Genomic DNA, 25,964 nt, shown 5'->3' on the forward strand with positions numbered 1-25,964 from the left:
AACGTGGGAAATGTGGCAGTGAATTTTGCTCACAGTCTGATCACATGAGCAGCAGCTTCATCCATTTTAATGAACGAGAAAGGGAGAAAAAGAAATCACCTAGTTTGGGATCTTGGGCAACAACTTTGTTTAACATTGTCCTTCACAAGGGGGCGGCACATTAGCGCCTTGCAGCTCCCACGGACCCAGGTTCGATCCTGACTACAAGTGCTGTCTGTACAGAGTTTGTAAATTCTGAATCATCCTACCACAACCAGAGAGCAGTGTTGAACTACTGTCCACCTCGTTGGTGAAACCTCGGTATATCCTTGACTTTACCTTGCACTAAACGTTATGCCCTTGTCATGTATCTATGCACTGTAAATGGCTCAAATGTAATCATGTATTGTCGTTCCGTTGACTGGATAGCACGTAACAAAAGCTTTTCACTGTACCTCAGTACACGTGACAATAAACTAAACTGCAAACTGTAACTGTTCTCCTGCGACTGCGTGGGTTTTCTACGGGTGCTCAAGTTTCCTCCCACTTTCGAAAGACGTGCCAAAACATTGACTGTCCATTCCCTCCACAGATGCTGCCTGATCCGCCGAGTTACTCCTGCGCTTTACGAGTTCTATTCAAGAAGCCCAGCATCTGCAGTTCTTTGGTGACTGTCACGGTTTAGATGTGGCTACAACACTCATCACATCTCACACTGAACCACGCGTACAAGATGACCACTTACCCCAATGATGGCATTCAGCTCGGCCATGGTGACCTGTTTGGCCCGCTCTATTGCCTGGACCACTTGCTGCTGGTGCTGTCATCAAACCAAACAGAGAGCTTAGACAACTCCAAAACACAATCCACAAAAATTAATATAAATTCATACGTTACAGGAGCAGAATTAGGCCATTCGGCCCATCAAGTCTACTCTGCCATTCAATCATGGCTGATCTACCTCTCCCTCCTAACCCCATTCTCCTGCCTTCTCCCCACAATCTCTTACACCCGGCAGATGCAATGTCCTTCCCTGCAAAAGAATTTCCACAGAGTCACCATATTTCAGTCTTTAGGCTGGATGAAATAATGCACGGTACTGTTAGACTGGCAGTTCGGGGGCTCAGAACAGCACGTTCCGCAGGTTAACACGTCTGATAGTTGAACCCCATCTCTATCTTTTCGTAGAGTGGTGCGGGATCACTGATGTCATTCGGACAACCTCAAAGCGTTGCAATTAATTTCAGTAAACGGGCTAGAGGGTGTTAGCTCCAAGGAGAGGTTGTTCAGACTTAGTTTGTTTTCCGTAGAACACCAGCGGTTGAGGGGAGATCTGATAAGGGGGGGGGGGGGGGGTCCTGTCTGTGTTTGTGTGTCTGTGTCTGTGTGTGTTCCCGGGGTCAAAGTCTAGAGAGCTTAGCATTAAGGTGTGAGGGACAAACTTTAAAGGAGACGTGGAAAGCACGTTTTTATTTTAAACACAAAGGGTGGTGGTGGTGGTGGTGGTGGAGGCAAACAAGATTGTGCTCAAGAAGCTTTTAGATAGGCACATGGCTATGCAGGGAATGAAGGGATATGGTTCATGTGCAGGCAGGTGAGATTAGCTTATTGGGTTCGGCACAGCATTGTTCCTTAGCTCTACTTTACTATGAGTTTATGCTCTAGGAGATGTGGTGCATTGCAATTTGATATGGGAAAAAAAGATCTGATAACAGCTGGAAAATATCATCTAAATGGGCAGAGCAAGGGTGTGCAAACACACAATTTCACCAAATGTAGCAATGCAGGTTCATGAGCTCATAACATCCAGGTAGCATCAACTGGAAAGTTATCAAATCGAAAGGCAGAACAGTCATTGTAAGATTGAAAGATGCAGCACGGAAACTGGCCCTTTGGAAGAACAATTCACACTATTCACACCAGTTCGACGTTATCCTGCTTTCTCATCCACTCCCCAATAGCAGCAATTTACAGAGGCCAATTCACCATCTTTGGGACGCAGGGGGAACCTGGAGGTAACCCATCCCATCACTGGGGAAACATGCAAACTCCACAAAGACTGCACCCGAGACCAGGACGGAACCCGGGCCTCTGGTTAAGAGGCAGCTGTGAGGAAGTGGCTCTACCAGCTTGCGTCACTGTGAATACACTCACTTCAATACTGTGTAGGAAGGAACTGCAGATGCTGGTTTAAACCGATTAGACACAAAAACCTGGAGTAAGTTAGTGGGACAGGCAGCATCTCTGGAGAGAAGGATTGGGTGACATTTCGGGTCGAGACCCTTCTTCAGACTTGACCCGAAATGTTACCCATTCCTTCTCTCCAGAGATGCTGCCTGTCCCGCTGAGCATTTTGTGTTGATCTTCCATCTTCAGGAACATGTACTATTTACTGTTTCAATGTTAAAGAACTATTCCCCATCTTCTGTCTGGGAGCAATGCAGTCTTCTGCAGTCAACACATTCAAAGAGTTCAGGTAATAATTCAGACTGAGGAAGGGTCTCTACCCGAAACGTCAACCATTCTTTCTCTCCAGAGATGCGGCCAGTCCGGGTTTTGGTGTCTAACTACAACACTGCTTGCGTCCGGGCTGCTTCGCTTGTCTCCACCTTCCCCCTTGCCCCACAAACCCACCCGCACCCTCTCGGCAACGGCGAGGGCACCAACAAAGCAATCCTCGCACGTGCAACCCTCAAGAGCAGGCTGTGGAGGTGCCGTTGACAGCACTTCTGTGGAGTCGCTCAGCCAGAGGGTTAATGGGAGCAGTCTCAGGGTGGGGCTCACTGTGTACTGAGCCACAGAAAGGCCGGCTGACGTGTAGTCGAGGCAACATGAAATAAGATCAGCACAATTAACCCACTGACACCGATATCTGTCTCGTGGATAAGAGGATCGCTGGCATAATTCGACAAATCATTAATTTCCCCATAGTTAGAATTGCATGCAATGTGGTTAACCCAGGAACGGTAATCTTATTTATTGCACCATAAGCTAGGGTACTGTCCAATTCACCTCAACTGCATCGTGGCCAAAATTACTTTGTCATTGTTGGGGTGCAGGGAATGGACAGGCAACATTCTGGGTCAGGACGCTTCTTCAGATACTTCCTTGCTTGTTTTTATTGTGCATTTATCATCACAATAAATCACTAGCTGCAAATCTGTCAAAACAAAATTAACCCATTTCCAAGTTCCTCCAGGTCAGCTTCCCTTCCTCTTATAGACACAAAATGCTGGAGTAACTCAGCGGGACAGGCGGCATCTCTGGAGCGGAGGAGTGGGTGAGGTTTAGGGTCAAGACCCTTCTTCAGACTAAGAGTCAGGGGAAAGGGAAACGAGAGATATAGACGGTAAAATAGAACAAATGAATGAAAGTTATGCAAAGATCAACGATGATCAAGTAAAGGTGGAGCCCACAATGGTCCATTGTTTGCTGTGGGTTAAGTGGTAATGAGTTATACAGAAAGTGAAACTCAACAGGACAACAGCGAAACTAGTACGATGACTAGGGTGGGAGAGGGACAGAGAGAGAGAGGGGGGGTGAGGGGGGATGTAAGGGTTATTTGAAGTTAGAGAAATCAATATCATACTGCTGGATTGTGTCGCCCAAGCGAAATATGAGGTGCTGTTCTTCCAATTTGTGTGTGGCCTCACTCTGACACTGGCCTAGTCAGTGTGGGAATGGGAAGGGGAGTTGAAGTGTTTGGCAAACGGGAGATCGCATAAAATCCAAGGTGGACTTTAGGCGACCGGGAGCTCATGGTAACTTGGCCAGGATCAAGGCAGGTGGCAGGTGTTGAAGGGGTTTGTTCCTGTCTGTCTGCTCGTGGTAAACAGCAGACAATGAGAACCATTTATTAATCCTGCATTAGCCGACTTGTCACGGAAGCCCGCCTGCATATTTCTTGTTGTGCTCCATCACGCTGTTTATGTTTTAGTGTATTTGGCTAACAGCCTAAAGAAGGATGGTGAATAGATGAAGCTCAAATTCAATGACAGGGATCAGGTGTCGAATCTTTTGGCTGCAAAAGTGTTCTCACTACAGTACCAGCAGAAATGGAAGCCCTTCACATTAATGGGAGTAAGGAGGAGATAAAGACCACTGCCAGTTGTGTTAAGAGACTGATTAGTTGACATTTATAAGCTCATGTGATAGGAGCAGAATTAGACCATTTGGCCCAATAAGTCTTTCTCCACTATTCAATCATGGCTGATCTATCTCTCCCTCCTAACCCCATTCCCCTGCCTTCTCCCCATAACCTCTGACACCCGTACTAATCAAGAATTTATCTACCTCTACCTTAATAATATCCAGTGACTTAGCCTCCACATTCGTCTGTGGCAAAGAATTCCACAGATTCCCCACCCAGTGATGAAAGAAATTCCTCCTCATCTCCTTCTTAAAGGAGCGTCCTTTAAATCTGAGACTATGACCTCTAGTCCTAGACTTTCCCACTAGTGGAAACATTTACAGTTCAGTTTAGTTTAGTTTATTGTCACGTGTACCAAGGTACAGTGAACAGCTTTTGATGCGTGCTAACCAGCCAGCAGAAAGACAATACATGGTTAAAATTGAGAAATTCGCAGTGTACAGATACAAGATAAGGGAATAACGGTTAGTGCGAGGTAAAGCCAGTGGAGTCCGATCAAAGATAGTCCGAAGGTCCCCAATGAGATAGACCCTGACTGTTCAGTTCAGGATTGCTCTCTGGTTGTGGTAGGATGGTTCATTTGCCTGATAACAGCTGGGAAGAAACTGTTTTTACATCTTTGGCCCGATGGGAAAGAGGGGAAGAGGAAGTGGCCAGGGTGCCACCCATCCTTGATTATGCTACTGGCCTTGCCGAGGCAGCATGAGGTAAAATGGAGTCAATGGAACGGAGGTTGGTTTGTGTGACTGCATCCGCAATACGCTGCAATTTCTTGTGGTCTCGGATGGAGCTGCTCCCAAACCAAGCTGTGATGCATCCTGATGAAATGCGTTCTACGGCGCACCCACAAACATGCATATTTCCGGAATCCACAATACTTTTCCCCCCCATTTATCACTAAATGGAATTCTAGTCAGGTTGAACATTTTTAACATGTTGAAACTTCAGCGGTGACCAGAAAGACGCTACGACGCTGGAGACATCTCACAACCATCGAGGACCTCTTACGAACATACAGCCTATGGCCGTGAGAAAGTCGTAGTGTCTTTCTGGTCGCCGCTGAATTTTCAACACGTTGAAAATTTCGGCGACCTATGATGTGTGCCGGCAGTCGCCTGTAAAGGTCGCGTAAGTGGGACAGGCCCTTGAGCAAAACCATTTGAGGTCGAGGCCACCATGTGAATTGAACGGGTTACGCAGTTTCTCTAACAGTTATCAGGATCTCAAGGTTTCTCCTGTAACTATTATCAACGGGCATTGCCCCCCAACATCAGCAATGGTGACCCAGTAAATCATCTCATACCGCCTCACAACACCAAGGGCGGCACAGTGCTGCTGCAGGAGAGTTGCTGCCTTACAGCGTCAGAGACCCGGCTTTGATCCTGACCAAATGTGCTGCCTGCACAGACTTTGTACATTCTCCCTGTGACCGCGTGGGTTTTCTCTGGGTGCTCTGGTTTCTGCCCACACTCCAAAGACGCACAGGTCTGTCAGTTAATTGGCTCCTGCAAATTGTAAATTGTCCCTAGTGTGTAGGATAGTGTTAGTGTATGGGGTGATCGCTGGTCGGTGCGGACTCAGTGGGCCAAACGGAACAATTTGTATCTCTAAAAGTCGAAAAATAAAGCAGAATCAAACAAGAACTGACACTGAATCGCGCAAGGTGATTGCAAGGCAGGCCAAAAAAAAGTCTGTTTAGCAATTAGATAGGTTTATGCAGCAATTGAAAGATGGGGGAGGTTTAAAGCGGGATCTCTTGAGCTCGGGGCTGAGACACAGTCACCATCAATAAAGCACAGAGATCCGCGCTACCTCCACAGGGATGCAAGAACTTTGTTTCTTCCCTCCTCCTAGCATTTAATGAAATAATGACCATTACTCAGCCGTGCACACTACTTGTCCGACGACACTCTAGGAGAAATTTAGAGTGGCCAAATAACCTAAAACCCACATGGCTTTTGGATGTGGGAGGTATCCAGTGCACTCGGAGGGAATGGACGCTATCAGGGGTAGAACATGCAAACTCCACAAAGACAGCAGCGGAGGTCAGGATTGAACCCGGGTATAGATGCTCTCTGTATGGAGTTCTCGCTGTGATAGCGTGGGCTCGCTCCAGGTGAATCGGTTTCCTCCCACACTCCAAAGACGTACAGGTTTGTAGGTTAATTGGCTTCAGTAAAAAAAAATCCTGAAAATTGTCCCTATTGTGCAGGATACTGCTAGTGTACGTGGTGATCGCTGATTGGTGTGGACACGTGGGCCGAAGGGCCTGTTTCCACGCTGTATCTCTGAAGGTCTAAAGAGCCAAACTGCTGGAGTAATTCAGTGATCCGGGCTGCATCTCCAGAGAACATGGATAGTTAACGTTTCGGGTTGGGACCTTTCTCCAGTCTGAATAAAGGTCCTGACCCCAAACGTCATCTATCCATGTCCTCTGGAAATGCTGACAGGCCCTTTGAGTAACTCCAGCACTTTGTGTCGTATTACTTTTATTAAGCAGCAGACATCTAGTGGGGCAGTAGCATTAGATCTAGATTGCTTGAGCTAAGAGACGGGATAGACATAGTGGGCCAAATGACCTAATTCTGTGACGATAACATCAGAGACCATCCGCATTTTCTCCGACACTCTTATCCCATCCCTCAACTCCTCCCCCAGTTCTCCTTGGCTGCCAAGTGCAGAGCAAAGGAGAAAACCACAATAAAAATGTTAAAATGTGGAGCAGTTCCAAGTCTCCTTCAGGATGTTGGCTCATGATTTCAATCCAAGCGCAAATAAGAAATTAAGGGAGACAAATCAGGAACAAAGCTGGAAAACTCGTCTAATAAATCCAATATCCTCCGCAAATGGTAACATGATTTTAATAAGCTCGTTTTCTGGCGAGTCAAATTGATTTAATGTTTGACCGTCTCAGGTTCAGCACTGTAATTAATCCTGGGCAGTTCATTAATTTAGTAGTTTCAACTCAGACATCTCTCACTGCCCTTTGCAGAGGTTCCACGGAGGAGAAACTGTTACTGCCAGCATTCTCCTTCATCAAGAGCACACTGTTCCCCAGGCACAGTGTATGTGTGTTGGACAAGGGGATTTGGAGAGAGTTCAATAAGATGCAAGGATCAGACACGCAAAGGAAGACAATATCTTCAGCCTATTTCATGCTAAGCCACAGAACCAGGCAGGCCCCTATCTGATTTACTCAACCTCAGGTAGGTAGGCACAAAACAGCTGCAGTAACTCAGTGGGTCCCGACAGCATCTCTGGGGAAAAGGAATAGGTGACATTTTGGGTCGAGACAACTCCTTCAGACAAAGGTACACAAAAATGCTGGAGAAACTCAGCGGGTGCAGCAGTATCTATGGAGGGAAGGAAATAGGCAATGTTTCAGGCCGAAACCCTTCTTCAGACTGAGGAGACAGCCCGAGGGCTGAGGAATGGGAGGAGACAGCAAGTGCTAACAAAATTGGGAGAATTCAATGTTCATGCACACAGGATGCAGACTCCCCAAGCGGAATATGAGGTGCTGTTCCTCCAATTTCCGGTGTTGCTCACTCTTGCCGTGGAGGAGACCCAGGACCGAGAGGTCGGACGGGGAATGGGAGGGGGAGTTGAAGTGCTGAGCCACCGGGAGGTCAGGTAGGTTCTTGCGGACCGAGCGGAGGTGTTCGGCGAAACGATCTCCCAACCTCCGCTTAGTCTCACCGATGTAGATCAGCTGACATCTAGAGCAGCGGATGCAGTAGATGAGGTTGGAGGAGATACAGGTGAACCTCTGTCGCACCTGGAACGACTGCTTGGGTCCTTGAATGGAGTTGAGGGGGGAGGTAAAGGGACAGGTGTTGCATTAACCTGTCTTCAGACAAAGGATTTGGTCTCTGCTGTAAATGTCCAAGGAAGGCAATGGCTGGAGGCCCTGCAGCAGTCTGGGGCTTGCCTGGGATGGGCAAGCTGGTGACATCTAGAGCGTGGACTGGACTTGGAAATTGGCAGTGAAACATGGCACCTCTTGCACGCGGGAGTGGTGGGCTATTTCCGTACACCTGCTAATTGGGGATGTGCTTGTGTATGGCAAGTCACGACTGCACGGTTGATCATAAATAAACTTCACAGTGGATTTGTGCTGCACACCTGTGACAATAAAAACATCAATGAACCAAAGGTTTCCCTCACACTTTGGCCACCATCAACGTTACCACAGCAGATAATCTTCTCGTTAGTAATTTGCCACTTGCCAGTGCTTGCTGGATATAAATTGGTGGCTGTAATCTCCAAACAGATTTCAAACAGCGCCTGTTTGGCTGCAAGGCTTGGTGGGGACCAGCTGAGGTTGTGAAAAGCGCTGTTAAAATGAATGCCTCCCTTTTCATTCTCCAATTGAAAGCTGACTCACTTTATTAAAAAAAAACATTGCTTGCCTCCAACTAGTCAGTGAGTGAAAGAAGGTACACAAAAATGCTGGAGAAACTCAGCGGGTGCAGCAGCATCTATGGAGCGAAGGAAATAGCCAACGTTTCGGGCCGAAACGTTGCCTATTTCCTTCGCTCAATAGATGCTGCTGCACCCGCTGAGTTTCTCCAGCATTTTTGTGTACATTCGATTTTCCAGTTCGATCTGCAGTTCCTTCTTGAAAACAGTGAGTGAAAGAAGCAGGTCTGGACATGACATGAAGTGGCGACAATATCCTAAAGCGACTGTGTAACTTGTGCAGGCAGGTGGTACTTGGGGGCCGAGATGTTTGCTCACTGATTAGATGAACTCTGAATTCACTACCAGAGGATATTAGAGAGCTCAGTTCTTGCAGCCAGGTCAAATCAACCATGATGTTCTGTTTTGTGTTGGCTTCCACAACCCTCTCTTTAATCATATCTGTCAAGCAGCCCGCACCTCTTCCTTATTTACCATCACAATTCTTGCGCACAATTCTTAAAGACTTTAGACTAGAGATACAGCGTGGCAACGAGCCCCTCGGCCCACCGAGTCCGCGCTGACCAGTGATCACCCCGTACACTAGCACTATCCTACACACTAGGGACAATTTACAATTTCACTGAAGCCAATTAACCTGCAAACCTGCAAGTCATTGGAGTGTGTGAAGAAATCGGAGCACCCGGAGAAAACCAGGGTAAACGTGCAAACTCCGTACAGACAGCACCCACAGTCGGGATCGAACCCGGGTCTCGGGCGCTGCAAGGCAGCAACTCTATCGCTGATCCACTGTGCCGCGCTGAATGATACAAGCACATTGAGGAAATGTTCCTGACCTTTTGCCCTCTCCCCAGAGGACCCAGTACCTCTCTCTGATTGCTCCCCACCCACCTCCCCCACTCACACCAATTTGTTGAGCTGTGCAAATCACTCTGGGGCATCATTCCGCAAGCCCTTTGTTTTCCTCAGGTCTATTTACACACTGGTTTTAATGAGAGTATTTTACACTAATGCAGGAAATTGTGGTTTAGGATGTTTAGACGGGACTTGCTGAAATACGATCCACAGGATGCTTGCTCGGCATTGCTGGATCTGTAAACTGTGTATCTGTGTTCGAATCCCTCAGAGAAGGGAATGTTCTGCTTGCCCGAGTATAATGTTTGAAGTTTCAGGCAGAATGAAGCATTGTTTTAAAAAAATACATTTATGCCGAGGGGTTCCAGATGGATCTTCAAACTGAAGATAGACACAAAAAGGTGGAGTAACTCAGCGGGACAGGCGGCATTTCTGGAGAGAAGGAATGGGTGACGTTTCGCGTCGGGACCCTTCTTGGGACTCAAAATGCAGGAGGAACACAGCGGGTCAGGCAGTGTCTGTGGGTCAGGACCTCATTGAAACTTACCGAATAGTGAAAGGCGTCGGCAGCGTAATGGAGGACAGAGGAAAAATAAATGTTTGGAAGGAAGAAATGGAAGGAATTGATTCTAGCTCTGATATAGCACCTGACATGTCCTCAAAATATTGTGAAATGGTGAAAGGCATGGGCAGAGTGGATGCGGAGAGGATGTTTCCACCACTGGGAGAGTCTAGGACCAGAGGGTGCAGTCTGAGAATTAAAGGATGTACATTTAGAAAGGAGGAGCAGGAATTTCTTTATTCAGAGTTTAGTGAATCAGTGGAATTCATTGCCACAGATGGCTGTGGAGGCCCTGATTGGATACTTAAGGCGGAGATCGACAGATTCTTAATTAACAAGGGTTATGGCGAGAAGGCAGGTACATCGGATTGAGAGGGAAAGGTAGATCAGCCATGATTGAATGTTGGAGTAGACTTGATGGGCCAAATGGCCTACATCTGCTCCTATCACTAATGAACTTCAAGACTGTGGAGAGGAGAAAGCTAGTTGGAAGAAGCGGGGGGGAACGGGGGTGGGGGGGGGGCAAGAGTTGGCAAGTTATAGGCGTAGCTAGGTAAAGAGGGGTTGATTTACAGATGAGCCAGGTGGGGGATGGGGAAACAAGGGTGAAGATAGATAGTGACAAACTTTGGATGCAATAGAAGACACAAAGTGCTGGAGGCCCGGCAGCATCTCCGGAGAACATGGATAGGTGACGTTTCCGGTCGGGAAGCTTCTAGATGGAGAGAAACCAAAAGGGCTGCAGGTGGTAGGTTCTGATAAAGAGGCCGGAAGATTGGAATGTAGAAGCTGAGGGAGGAATCATAGACAATAGGTGCAGGACTAGGCCATTTGGCCCTTCGAGCCAGCACTGCCATTCAATGTGATCATGGCTGATCATCCCAATTGTGGGTAGAAGGGTGATCGGATGGGGTAGAGGTGGGTGATAAGGGAGAGAAGCAAGGAAAAGGAACAGGGGGGGGGGATGGGGAGAGGATTAGACCAACTGGGGAGATGAGAGGGCAGCTAGGGAAGGTGGTTTGCCTGATATTGGAGAATTCAATGTTCATGCGATTGGGTTCGAAGTCATCCGCGCAGAATACGAGTTGCTGGTCTTCTACTTTGAAGTGTGGCCTCACTTAAGCAATGGAGGCCAGGATTAGACTAGACAGATCGAGATGGGAATGTAAATCAATCACGTCATTTTTTTCCCCCTCAAGATTTCTGCATCTGCAGTCTTTTGTGTATCCATATTTAGAATGTCTTTGCATTAGGCTTGAAAATCCTCCCCCAGGTGTCCTTTCAAATAAAGTCGTAAAGAAAGCCACACTGCATTAGGGAACAACCTGTTAGGATCCAGTTTATCCTTTCTCAGCCTCTGTTGCTTTTATTTACCAACTTGTGGATCTTACGATGGGACTTAGAAGCATTAAGCTTGCATGAGAATTGTAGTGATGGGTTGCTTAGGAGAGCAGAACTTAGGAAGGCGTGTGTAGTTGATTTTGCAATCAGTCTGAGTCTTTGAAAAAAAGAGTATATTTATTTATAGCCTATTAAGACTTCAGGAAATCCCAAAGGGATTTACAGTCAATGAATTGTCAACATGCTCACTGCAAGCTTTCACAAACACCAATCCTGGAGAAATCCCTCGCTCGTCCTTGAAAAAGATCTTTGATGCTGTCAATACTTGAATGCATCATCCAAAAGACTACAGTTCTGGGAATACAGCAGCACTCCATCAGTATTTCACAGAGTCTGCATCATTTTAACGTGCATGTGTATGAAGGGAATCAAATCTACAAACCTTCTGACTCAGAGCAAAGTTAACCTTTGATTAGGGTTGTGGTACAGCTGTCAACCTGTGTGTGTGTGAGTGGTGTGGTGTGTGTGATCCTGTGTGTGTGTGTGTGTGTGTGTGTGTGTGTGTGTGTGTGTGTGTGTGTGTGTGTGTGTGTGTGTGTGTGTGTGTGTGTGTGTGTGTGTGTGTGTGTGTGTGGTGTGTGTGTGTGTGTGTGTGTGAAGTTTGCACATTTTCCCTGTGACGATGCGGGTTTCCTCCGGGTGCTCCAGTTTCCTCACACATCCCAAGGACGTGTGGGTTTTAGGTTAATTGGCCTCTGTAGTGTGTCGGAAGTGAGTGGGAAAGTGGGATAACCTGTAACTAGAGGCCTCTGTAAATTACCCCTGGTGCGTAAGGAGTGGATGCGAAAGTGGAATATCACAGAACTAATGTGAATGGGGGTAGGACAGTGGGTCAAAGGGCCTGTTTCCATGCTGTATCTCCAAACTAAGCTTTGCTTCATACCTAGCCAACATATTAGCGATAACACTTTCTGGTGCCTCGGGGGTTTGATGTTATCAGTCTCCCTGTTAAGGGGAACACAGTGGGACACATTGCTGTGTGTTTAGTATTTTTATTTTTAGCTTGATCTTAGCAACAGCCCCTTCGGCCCATCGAGACATGCCAACCATTGTCACCTGTTCCCACTAATTCTATGTTATCCCATTTTCTCCCAAAACAAGAGGGGCAATTTCTCAGAGGCCAATTAATCTACAAACCCACCGTCTTTGGGTTGTGGGGGGGAAACTAGAGGCAGGAAGAAATCCATGCAGTCAAAGGGAGAACATGCAAACTCCAGAAGTCAGAATTGAACCCAGTTTTTTTAAAAGACTTTTACAATGAGGTAACTAGCCCTTCGGCCCACCGAGTCCGAGCCAACCAGCGATCAACCTGTACACTGGGGGCAATTTACAGAAGCCAGTTCACCTACAAACCTGCACGTCTTTGGAGTGCGGGAGGAAACGAGAGCACCCAGAGAAAACCCACGTGGTCACAGGGAGAACGTGCAAACTCCGTGCAGACAACACTGGCAGTCAGGGTCAAACCCGTGTCTCTAGTGCTGTAAAGCAGCAACTCTACCGCTGCGCCACTGCGCCGCCCTCTGATGCTGTGAAGCAGTGGCTCTACTAGCTGCACCGTTGTGTCATGGTGATTGCCCACGCCCATTGCGTTTGTCAATGCCAGAAACACAACAACACTAGGATTGTTACAATCCAGCCTCAGTTGCTGTCACTGAATGGACAACTGACAGCAGAACTAGCCTGGGGAAATAGCCGGCACATGCCCAGGATACAATGCTAAAAGAATTTCAAACTAACAGTCAGAAAATGTTAATACTCAGCAAGCAGTGAGCATAAATGTTGAGAGATACAGGGCGGCATTGCAAGTCAATAATCCGTCTTCACGGACTCTATGTAGAAACAAGGAACTGCAGATGCTGCTTTATACCAAAGATAGACTCAAAGCGCTGGGTTAGTTAGGCAGCATCTCTGGAGATAAAGGATAACGTTTCAGGTCAGGACCCTTCATCGGGCTAAAAAGGGTATAAATATATCTTCTCAGACTCAATATTGTCTATCCTCATTTCATGAGTATTTTTATTCTGATAACGAAGCAGAGGGATTATTAAACCAAAATATTAATTCTGTCTCTCACTTCACAGATGCTGCTTGAACTGCTGAGTAGATCGTAGTATCCTATCTCAACAAAGTGCACAGTGGTGCAGCGCTAGAGTTGTTGCCTTACAGCTTTAGAGGCTCGGGTTCGATCCTGACTATGGGTGCTATCTGTGTGGGGTTTGCACGTTCTCCCTGTGACTGCGTGGTTTTTGTCTGGGTGCTCCGGTTTCCCTCCACATTACAAAGGCGTGCAGGTTTGAAAGTTAATTGGATTCTGTAAACTGCCCCAAGTGTGTAGGATAGAACTAGTGTGCGGGTGATCATTGGTTGGTGTGGACTCGATGGGCCGAAGGGCCAATTTCCACACAGTATCTCTAAAACTAAACTACTAAGTACCTTGAAAGTTGCATATTAGGCTATGGACAAATAGTTAGCGTTTGTCTTACCTAGGGCCAATCTATTACATTGGTTGAATTTGAAGAACAGATTTTTTTTAAAGTTAGTCGAGAGCAGTATGGGGACAAATGACGGTCCTTACAATAGGATGAAGGTTTAGGTTTATTATTGTTAATGTTCGTGTTACAGTGAAAATGGTTTGTCTGTGCGCTATACGTTCAAATCAGATAATATTGTATATGAATAGTTTTGTTTAGTTAGTTTAAAGGCCTGTCCCACTTGGGTGTCATTTGCGCGTAATTTACGCAACATCATTTACGCATCACATCGTGCACATTATGCGCGCATGGTGCGTGGTGACATAGGCAGTGATGCGCAGTCGCGCGCGGCGCCTCAGGACTTTGGGACGTTCAAATGTGCGCCATCTGCGTGACGCGGAAATGACGCCCAAGTGGGACAGGCCCTTTAGTTTATTGTCACGCGCACCAAGGTACAGTGAAAAGCTTGCGTGCTAACCAGTCAGTGGAAAGACAATGTGATACAATCAAGCCAAACGCAAGTACAACAGGTAGAGCTAAAAGAAATATACCACGATGCGGAATATAGTTTCCCAGCACAGCAGCATGACAGTTAATGAGTCAGAGTCGCATAGCACGGAAACAGGCCCTTCGGCCCAAATTGCACATACTAGTCCCATTTGTCGGTGCCTGGCCCATGTGCCTCCATACCACTCCCCCATCCATGCACCTGTCCAAGTGTCCCCCAAAATGCCATCACAGTCCCCGTCTCAACTATCCCCACTTCCAGAGAAAAGGTCCAATGTCCGCAAAAAGGAAGGTTGGAGAATTGGGACTGTGTCTGAGCTTATGGAAGGGCCATGCAAAAGTCTGATAACAGAGAGGAAGAATCTGCTTCTGAGTCTGTTGGTGCGGAGTGGGAAGGAGAAGGACCGAGCTGGGAAAGGTCCTTGATTACGTTGGCTGCTTTCCACAAGGCAACGCGAGGTGTAGATCGAGTCAATGGCAGGGAGACAGCGAGAGACGGACTGCTCAGGGCCATAGCAGTCAGTGAAATTGGTCTTCAGTTCAGTCCATTTTATTGTCACGTGTACCGAGGTACAGTGAAAAGCTTTTGTTGCGTGCGAACCAGTCAGCGGAAAGACATTATATGACCACAATCAAGCCATTTGCAGCGTACAGATACATGATAAGGGAATAATCTATCACAGGATAGATGCTGGTTACTGAAACAGGTCAAGGCACTGTAAGGACTAGTCAGTAATGAAGGATGAAAGAAGCGATGGGATGTGGGCTGTGGCAAGTCAATGGCAGGTAAAGGGAGGAGCAGAATTGCAGTCAGTAATGGTCAACAAGTGATGACCTGTGCATGTACAAGCTTGTCAGTGAAAGAGACTCTGTGCAGGTTAATGCCACTGGAAAAGAGAGACATTATTTACTACAAGTACTTAACAGAAATGGAGTTTCTGGTACCAATCAGCAATCAGCCATTTCAATAATGGGCATCCTCGTTGAAAATGTTAGTTTTTTTTTTGATTGATTTCTTAAAGCATGTATGTTTTTGGAACGCTTGTTTTCAGTTGGGTTTTATGCTTCGCTGCGTAGTCAAACAAGTGTGCTGAACAAAGGACAAATACCAGCGAGGGCAAGGGTCTCACTCGTATTTAGAAATTGGAACAAGCTGCATGAACCGAGCTGGAATCAATTCCTTTCTTAAATCACTTTATTTTGCTTAGTAACAAGAAAAGCAGTCTTACCTCTTGGGAGAGGAAAGGTATAATTTGTGCACATATTGTGCTAAGTCTCTTCACGATTTCCGCCTGCAATACATTAAAAAAAAAAGACAAGTGTGACTTCACAGTGGTTTAATCATTCAATGGTGGTACATATACATTTACAAGTGGATTAACCAAGTCCTTGCACCTCACGTCACAGTCACATTGGTCTTCATTGTGTGTCAACTTATTATGTGGCATAGGTACACAAAAATGCTGGAGAAACTCAGCGGGTGCAGCAGCATCTATGGAGCGAAGGAAATAGGCAACGTTTCGGGCCGAAACGTTGCCTATTTCATTCGCTCCATAGATGCTGCTGCACCCGCTGAGTTTCTCCAGCATTTTTGTGTACCTTCGATTTTCCAGCATCTGCAGTTCCTTCTTAAACAATATTATGTGTGACATATGCACCTGCAAAAGGTTATTTTACCAGGGCTTTGGCCCAGAACTATGCACCAGCAAAACTAATTCATAGAATTGTATCCACTAAACAGGCTTGAAATTCAGCCCAGGAAGTCAATTTCAGCTATTTCGATAGACTTTGCACCATGCAATAAAACTAAAACAAGGAACTGCAGATGAACAGAACAGCAGATCCACTAAAAAGACAAGGGTGCTGCTGCCGATCAGACACCATGCACCACGAAAGTGACCTTTTGGGCCGCCTTTTTCCATTGTGGTTGTCAATTTGGACAGCTGGCAATTTTTGGGGCGATTGAGGACAATGTCCACTGAACATCAACATCAAGTTGGAGAGCATACAGAGGAGGCATCACATAGTAACAACCATGGGAAGGAGCTTTAGTGGGGAGTTGGAGAGATTTGAATTACAAACAGCACAGAATCAGGGCCCAACTGTCCATGCCAGATGTTTGGTCCCTAGACCCATGTACCTGTCTAAACATCTTTTAAATGTCGGTATTGTATCTGCCTCAACCACTTTGGACAGATAACCACTTCTGACCTGGTTTAACTTGAAAAAAAAAGACACAAGGGTAACTCTGCCGATCAGACACCATCTCGGGAGAACACGGATAAGTGACCTTTTGTAACGCCCAGGTTCAGGAACAGCTTCTTCCCTACAGCCATCAAGCTATTAAACACTACAACCTCATAACTACAATAGACTATTATTATTATCATTGCACAGTTATTGTTTGTTCTTTATTTTTTCTGAGTTTTTGTTATATTATTTATTATGATTACATATTCTGTTATTGCTGCAGTAAGTATGAATTTCATTGCTCTCTGGGATATATGATAATAAAACACTCTTGACTCTTGACGTTCTTTCCATAAACCCGCTATCTTCTGTATAAAGAAAGTTGCTCCTCAGGTCCCTATTAAGTCTTTCCTCTCTTACTTTAAACCTATGCCCTCTATTTGAGCTGAAAGCTGCACTGCAGATCCCAGTGCAGCCTCACCAACACCCTGTACACATGTAACATAACGTCGCAACTTTGTTCAATCTGTACTCAGATCCCTGATTGATGAATGTCAATGTGTTAAAAGCCTGTCTCATCGTCCAATCTACCTGTGACACCACCTCCAGAGAACTGTGTTTAAGAATAAGGGGTAAGCCATTTAGAACGGAAACGAGGAAACACTTTTTCTCACAGAGTGTTGTGAGTCTGTGGAGTTCCCTGCCTCAGAGGGCGGTGGAGGCGGGTTCTCTGGATGCTTTCAAGAGAGAGCTAGATAGGGCTCTTAAAGATAGCTGAGTCAGGGGATATCAGGAGAAGGCAGGAACGGGGTACTGATTGGGGATGATCAGCCATGATCACACTGAATGGCGGTGCTGGCTCGAAGGGCCGAATGGCCTACTCCTGCACCTATTGCCTATTCTCTACAACACTCCCCTGGGCCCTGCCGTTTACTGTGAATGGCCTGCCCTGGTTTACCTTCCCAAAAATGCAATACCTCAAACTTATCCAAATTGTCTGAGAATAGAAAATAAAAAGAGATCACGGTGATCAAAATGATGCAGGGCAATAGTATCTTCACAAATGCATTGGGACCGAGCAGATATAATATATATTTGCTGTGCAGTCACACCATTATCTCCTGCCCGACAGATCACACTACAAACACACACAGATACAGAGAGAATAACATGTGGGACATCTTACAGCAGTTGTAAGTTACTGTGGCCAATTAACCTACCAGCACATCTTTGCGCTGTGGGAAGGAAAGAGGGCTGTGGGGAAAGCAGGCAGATCAGTTGGTTGCAAGGAGAAGCAAACTCCACACGATGCATGGGTGCAGAACTAGAATGTGTTTTCAAGCCGGGAAGCTCACGCGACAGTAACGTTGCATGTGTACTCTCCTCTCCTCCTCCCCCCCCAATCAGTCAGCTGCATTCCAATAATTTTGCGTTCTGCACTGACAAACAATCACTGCGACTTTATCAACCGAGTATCTCCATTGTGATCGGCTGTTGCAACACCAATCAAGAAGCAAACTGAATGCTGGCAAATACAAGGTTTATTATGAATGGGTACTTTGTTAGATAAATAGGGTTATTAACACATAAACAATGGAAAACACACCATGCCTATTGAATGTGACACATTATGTACACTATACTTGGGGTGGCACGGTGGGGCAGCGGTAGAGTTGCCGCCTTACATCTCCAGAGACTCAGGCTCGATCTTCACTACGGGTGCTGTCTGTGCAGAGATGTACATTCTCCCTGTGACCTGCGTGGGTTTTCTCTGAGATCTCCAGTTTTTGCCCATAGTACCAAAGACATACAGGTAGTCGGTGAATTGGCTTCGGTATAATTGTAAATGGCCCCGAGTGTGTAGGATAGTGCGAGTGCAAGGGGATCGCTGGTCAGCACGGACTTGATGGACCGAAGGGCCTGTATCGCCCCCCCCCCCCCCGTATCTCTAAAGTCTAAAAGTCTAACAGTTACTAACGTCCTTGGGAAAAGAACGTTTGCAGTGAAGAACCAGCGTGTGTTATAGGTTAGATGGACCCTACAATGACTGATTCTAAACTGCCTCCTCTATATGGCCACGTCCCTTAGACAAGTTATTGTATATAAAATGGCCGCTGTGTTGACATTGTTACCGAGGTATTCCAACAATCTGTGGCTTTCCAGGAGGCTGCCCTCCGGAGCTCACCGGCTGGGTCACAAAGGTAACAACCCGCATATAACTCAGGGAGCAACTCAACGTCCAAGAGCCAGGCCAAGTGCGGCAAAACTAGAAACAAAACCGCATGTAGCGTCAGGAAAGAAAAGCTCATCTTCCACACAAACTTTGGCTGAAAGGAGCACACTCAAATCAGGAAACAAGAGGCCACAAAACATTTCTTGTGAAAAGGTCTCATGTTAACATCCGGCTGTTTACAGACATCAATACAATTAGAACGACCCGTGGCTGTTGTCATGGCAATGGTATCTACAGGACCTGGCATGCTGTTGCTAACTCAGGCCCCACAACCCTTCACCCCAACCTCCTCCCCCCCTCCCCGCCACCCCCATAAGCAAGGAAAATAATGCGATGTGGGCAGAGACAGGGAGGGGCTGGTTTAAAATCATAAACATTTCCATTAGAGAGCTACCATCGAGCCTGCCAGTGCTTCACGCGATTAAATAAATTATTTCCAAGTGCGATGTCAAAGGAATGAGGCTGCTTGAGCCCTTGGGCTTCACAGGCAGTAAAACAGCAAGTAAATTAAACTGGAAGACTCTCAAAAGGAACGCCACTGGGGACGTATGAGGAGCGATCCCTCTGAAGTCTAGTGGTCTGGAAAAGGTTAAAAGTACGGCACTCGGAAAACATGTTGCAGCAGACATCACAATTTGGAAATTTGGGCTGCACGGTGGTGCAGCGGTAGAGTTGTTGCCTTACAGCGCCAAAGACCCAGGTTTGATTCCCACTACGGGGTTTGTACGTTCTCCCCGTGACCGCATGAGTTTTTACTGCCGAGATCTTCCATTTCCTCCCACAATCCAAAGATGTATAGTTTGTAGGTTAATTTAATTGGTATCAGTGTAAATTGTCCCTGGTGTGTGTAGGATAGTATTAATGTGCGAGGATCGCTGGTCGGTGCGGACTCGGTGGGCCGAAGGGCCTTTATCTCTAAACTAAACTAAACAACTATTCTGCGTGCAGGAAAGGGGAAAAGGGACCTGGATATTCCAATTAGCGCCACCCTGGCCACGCTCTCATCTCGCTACTGTTAGGTACAGGAGCCTGAGAACCGTGACCTCTAGGTTCAACACCAGCTCCTTCCCAGCAACTAGCGGGCTCTTGAACGCTGCACAACACGAACTTCAACCTCAGCAACTCTGAAATTCCATTAACATTGTTTTGGATGCACTGCAATTTTGGGTTTTGCACAATTATGGTCCGTTAACGGGCATTATCAATTATTAATTTACTGCATTATTGATCAATGTCTATTTGTGCGTTATTGCGTTCATGTGCCTATAAAGCTGCAGCAAGAATTGTTCCATTGCCAGTACCTATAACAATTAAGAGTTTTGACTCTTAACAATATTTGACTATTCAATCAATTTAAAGTAACAATGATTGATAAAGTTACGGGCCTGTCCCACTGACGTGACTTTTTCGGCGACTGCCGGCACCCCTCATAGTTCTTGCAGGTCACTGAAAATTTTCAACGTGTGGAAAATCCAGCTGCGATCAGAAAGACGCTACGTTTCTTTGGGTGAATGAGGAGACTGCTCACGACCCTACAGGCGACACCCAGCAACATGTCTGATTCTGGTCGCCGCTGGATTTTCAACATGTTGAAAATTTTCGCCGACCTGGAATGACCCATGACGGGTGCCGGCAGTCGCTCAAAAAGTCGCGCAAGTGGAACAGGCCCATTAGGCTTTCTCAAAAACGCTTGCCAATGATTCAATGCTTCAGGTTCCCATGGGGTGAGTGGGATTCACAGTGGAGGCACGGTGGCAAGTTAATGTGGCCAGCAGTATAACAGCGTTATGGAACCATTCAAGCAGTCATTCAGGAAATCGCCCATTTTCAGTCCTTCACAAGAATCTTTCTCATGAGAAGATGCACAGCGGTCCTATCCACCGATATTCAGGGCTGCAGGAAGACATGGAGTGCTGGAGTAGCTCAGTAGGTCAGGCTGCATTACAGGAGAAGGGTCTCAACCTCAAGGGTCTCAACCCGAAAGTTCACCTATTCCTTTTCTCCAGACATGGGCAGCACAGTGGCGCAGCGGTAGATTTGCTGCCTGACGGTGACAGGACTACGGGTGCTGTCAGTACAGAGTTTGTACCTTCTCCCTGTGAATGCGTGAGTTTTCCTCGTGTGCTCTGGTTTCCTCCCACACTCCATACAGGTTTGTAGGTTAGTTGGCTTTGATATGGATTGTAAATTGTCCCTAATGCGTAGGATAGTATTAGTTTACAGGAATCACTTGGTGGGCCGAAGGGCCAGTTTCCGTGCTATATTTCTAAACTAAACTAAAAGATGCTGCCTGGCCCGCTGAGTTACTCCAGCATTTTGTGTTTATCTTCGGTGTAAACCAGCACCTGCAGTTTCTTCCCACAGTTTGTCTGCTCCACTGCGAAACCTCCTCAAGGTATTTGATCGAACCTCTCCGACAAGAGTTCTGCATCATCCTCTCTCGCTGCTCTCCATCTGTGATTCCTCCAGATCTCCAGCCCTACGACCACGTTTTAACCCTGAGGGTCCAAAAAAGGGTCTCGACCCGAAACGCCACCTATTGCTTTTCTCCAGAGATGCTGTCTGACCCGCTGAGTTACCCCAGCATTTTGTGTCTATCTCAGGAGAATATGGATAGGTGATGTTTTGGGTCGGGGCTCTTTATCAGGCTGAAGAAGGGTCCCAACCTGGAATGCCACCTCTCCCTGTTCTCTAGAGACGTTGCCCGGCCAGCTGAATTACACCAGCAGTAAACCAGCATCTGCTGTTCGTTGTTTCGACATTTCAAGGCTAAAGGATTTACCCAGGGTCCCTTAGAGGAGATAGTTGAGGGTGGGACTATCCCAACATTTAAGTAACAGTTAGACAGGTACATGCATTGGATTGTACAGGTTTGGAGGGATATGGGCCAAATGCAAGCAGGTGGGACTTGTGGAGCTGGGAAATGTTGGGCGGTGTGGGCAAGTTGGGCCGAAGGGCCCGTTTCCACGCTGTATCACTCTCTGGCCCTCTAGTCCCAGCCAATGTCAGTCAAAGCAGATTCATGGATCATTCACTTCATTGTTGCTGGTGACATCTTGCTGTGCTTGATACGGTCTCTGCATTAGTCTCACTTCACAACCCAATGCACTTCTCACAGAATTACTTATGCATCAAGTGCTCTGTGGCATTTGATGGGTCCCAAGTGATTCTATGCAATAAACACACTGACTCTGGAAGTATTCTGCAGGTTAGGCAGTGTCTGCAGACAAAGACACAGTTAACCTTTCAAGTCCCCGGCCTTGCTGCGGTATTCTTACAAGGCGAGGCATTTAGAGCATTTCTCACTCTTGTAGATTTTCAACAACCGCCGCGTTTGGCTTTTTGGGTCGTTCGGCACAAATTGTCTCTTCCTTCTCTGCCCTCTCTTCCTACAACTGACCCTTCTCCACGCCCGCCAACGACGCTCCATCTCATAGACGTGCTGTCAGCATTCCTCAGTTGTGCTCATGTCTATTCTTTACAACCAGTTTTGGAGAGTGGGTCTTGTGCAATAAACAAAGCGCAGGAGAAACTCCGCTGGGCAGGCGGCATCTGTGGAGGGAATGGACCGATGATGTGCGACCCAAAATGTCATCTGATCATTCCCCCCACAGATGCTGCCTGACCTGCTGAGTTCACCCAGCACTCTGGTTTTTTTTTGTTCATAATTCCAGTATCTGCAGCATCTTGTGTCTCCAGAACTTCTGGCGTCCTATTATAAAAGTTTTTTTTGTGTTATTTTTAATTGCTGGCAATGCAAGCATTATTATCAAACCTTAACTGCCCCCGAGCCAAGGAGAAAGGATAGAGTCTACCACAGCGGTGGATCTGAAGACACTTTAGTGGATCTGAAGGGGTGGAAGATTGCAACCTTCACGTGGTCCGTCCTGTTTCGACTAATGCAATCAACTCGACATGCACACACAGAAGATCAAATAGAACAAGTTGTCCTACAACTTTAGGCTGTGCACGCCATACGCAAGAAGAAGAAGTGGATCTGAAGTTACATTGGGGACATCAATTCCTTCATGTAAGGCGTTACTGTAGCAGAGGAGTTGAGCCAACATGGTAGTGGCAAGGTTACCATCACTGGTATAAGAATTTATTTTTCTCTTTTAAATCAAGGTTTGTTTATTGAGTCATACAGTGAGAAAACGGGTCCGTCAGCCCAACTTGCCCACGTCAGCCAACATCTACAATAGTCCCACATGCCTGTGTTTGGCCCATATATCTCCAAACCATTCCTATCCATGTGCTTGTCCAAATGTTTTTTAAACATTGTTATAGTCTCTGCCCCAACAACCTCCTCTAGCAGTTCATTTCACATACCTACCACCATTTGTTTAAAAAAGTTGTCCATCAAGTTCCTATTAAAACTTTCCCCCCTCAACTTAAACCTATGCCCTCTTGTTCACGATTCCCCAATGCTGGGTGAAAGACTGTATTTACCCTCTCTATTCCTCTCTAATGATCTTGTACACCTCTATTAGATCACCTGACTACACTTCTTCCCACCCTGCCTCCTGTAAAGACTCCATCTTCTACTCTCAATTCCTCCGTCTACACCGCACCTGCGCCGAGGATGAGGCTTTCCATACCAGATCATCGGAGATGTCCTCATTCTTTAGGGAACAGGGGTTCCCCTCTTCCATTATAAATAAGGCTCTAACTAGGGTCTCCTCGTTATCCCGCAGCTCCGTTCGTGCTCCCCCTCCCCCATTCATAACAAGGACAGAGTCCCCCTTGTCCTCACCTTCCACCCCATCAGCCGTCGCATACAGCGAATAATCCTCCAACATTATCGCCACCTCCAACGGGATCCCACTACTGACCACATCATCCCATCTCCACCCCCTCCTGCCTTCTGCAGAGACCGTTCCCTCCACAACTCCCTGGTCAACTCTTCGCTTCCCACCCTTCACTTGCACCTTCTCCAACCTCATCTACTGTATCCGGTGTTCCAGGTGCCAACTTCCTCATATCGGCGAGACCAAGTGGAGGCTCGGTGATCGTTTCGCTGAACACCTCTGCTCAGTCGGCCTTAACCGACCTAATCTCCCAGTTGCTCAACACTTTAACTCCCCCTCCCATTCCCAATCTGACCGTTCTGTCCTCGGCCGCCTCCAGTGTCAGAGTGAGGCCCAGCACAAATTGGAGGATCAGCACTTCATATTTCACTTGGGTAGCTTACACCCCAGCGGTATGAACATTGACTTCTCTAACAAGTAGCCTTTGTTTTCCCTCTCGCTCCATTCCCTCCCCCTTCCCAGTTCTCCCACCAGTCTGACTGTCTCCGACTACATTCTATCTCGGTACCGCCCACTCACCTAACATCAGTCTGAAGAAGGGTCTCGACCCGAAACATCATCCATTCCTTCTCTCCAGAGATGCTGCCTGTCCGCTGAGTTACTCCAGCATTTTATGTCTACCTATTAGATCACCCCTCATCCTCCTGCGCTCCAGGGAAATGTCCTAGCCTAACTCTCCCTATAGCTCAGGCCCTCGGGACCTGGCAACATCCTTGTAAATCTTTTCCACACCCTTTCTAGCTTGACAAATCTTTCGTGTAACAGGGTGACCAAAACTGAACACAATACTCCCAAATGTGGCCTCACCAATGTCTTGCACAACTGGAACATGACTACCCAACTTCGAAACTTATTTTTAACTATTCAAATTAAATTCCTCAGCTGCATTGTGGGATGCGAAGTCACATCTGTGTGTTAAGGACCCCAGGCCTCTAGAGTCAAGTCCACTAACCCAACTCACACCAAAGCTGTTAAAAGGCCAGCCTGTGAATGCAAGGGTGGCTAACCTTGCAAAGGAGAAGAGGAGACTGGGGTGTTGGGGAAAGGAGTAGGGGACGTTGACCCTCGCTTTAACCTCTCCGCTAAGAAACAACGCACTCCGTAAACAAACCTACAAGAGTGGCTCTGCTTCTAATTGGATGATGTAGAAACACAGACAAGAAACATGTCATTAAGATTCACACCATAATTAAACCTTGTTGCACACGCACTTCAATTAGGACTCATCCTGCTGCCACTGTTTATTGCATGGATGAGCGGCATTGTTTAAAGAAAAACATCATATTTTCAAGCGCAGGAGGGAAGAATAAGTCCCACCGTTCGCTGTGATTTCAGCGGCAGAAATTTAAAAATATATTAAAGTTGTGGGGAGGGAGAAGCAGGAAAGAGAGGGTCTATTAAACAAAAGATAAATGAGAAAATTAGCGGTGACCCAAAGCAAGTCATTAAGACGCCTCGGTGTGCGTTATTTGCCATTACACAGATTGATGGGTCGGGCTGCAACAACAATCTGTCACAAATGTGCACGCGCTTCAGTAGCACATGAAAATTGTGTTCTCCTTCATTGTTTGTCACTGGGCACCTTGCCAGCCCCATTCCTCTGGCAGCCCGCCTGCGTTTTGATGTGTACACATATTCAGCCTGATTGATAGAGCAGTGCGGCAGAACAAATTACGGCCATGAAATCGTTCCGGCGAGCTGGGAGCAAAGCGGTCCCAATGAGGCCTCCATCTATTTGTGTTATGATAGTGGCCCCGGCAAGGTCACTGGCAGCCAGTTCCCAGAAAGAAGCCGTCCAAAGCTATTTACCCACGAGAAGAGAGCTCCCTGCTTTATTTACCCGGAAATCAATAGTCCTCTGGCTCGGAACACATGCTAAGCAGGAGTGACAATTCGCCAATGACAAAGCAAGGTTGGTGGGGGGGGGGGGGGGGTGAGGATAGAAGAAGGAGGAGAAGGGGAGGAGAGGAGAGATGATGATAATAAGGAAGGAACAGCTTTCAGTGTTACCACATTCACACTCCAAAGTACTTCCTACTCCACTGACTTTCGAGATACAGTGTGGAAACAAGCCCTTCGGCCCACTAAGCCCGTGCCGGCCGACCAGCGACCGCCCAATGCACTAACCTACACGCACACTAGGGGACATTTGTTTTTACAACTTACCAACAAAAATTAACCTACAAACCTGTACGTCTTTGGAGTGTGGGTGGAAACCGGAGTACCCGGAGAAAACCTATGCATTCATGGGAAGAACGCACAAACTCCACACAGACAGCACCCACAGTCAGGATTGAATCCGGGTCTCTGGTGGTGGTGATGCAGCAACTCTACCGCTGCGCCACTGTGCCACTTCACTGATGGCACAAAATGCTGGAGTAACTCA

At 46.9% G+C, this 25,964-nt stretch overlaps 1 protein-coding gene across 1 annotated transcript in view; it reads right to left on the reverse strand.

Moving 5' to 3' along the window:
- LOC129711335 (transducin-like enhancer protein 4) overlaps positions 1 to 25,964 on the reverse strand; it is a 196,676-nt gene that overhangs the window by 95,874 nt on the left and 74,838 nt on the right. The window contains exons 5-6 of the mRNA XM_055658924.1: positions 15,577 to 15,639; positions 725 to 799 (exon numbers count right to left, since the gene is read on the reverse strand). Of these exons, the coding sequence (XP_055514899.1) occupies positions 725 to 799; positions 15,577 to 15,639 (138 nt within the window). The remainder of the gene's footprint in view (positions 1 to 724; positions 800 to 15,576; positions 15,640 to 25,964) is intronic.

Source organism: Leucoraja erinacea, chromosome 29 (genome assembly GCF_028641065.1).
Source record: "Leucoraja erinacea ecotype New England chromosome 29, Leri_hhj_1, whole genome shotgun sequence".
Classification (NCBI taxonomy): domain Eukaryota; kingdom Metazoa; phylum Chordata; class Chondrichthyes; order Rajiformes; family Rajidae; genus Leucoraja; species Leucoraja erinaceus.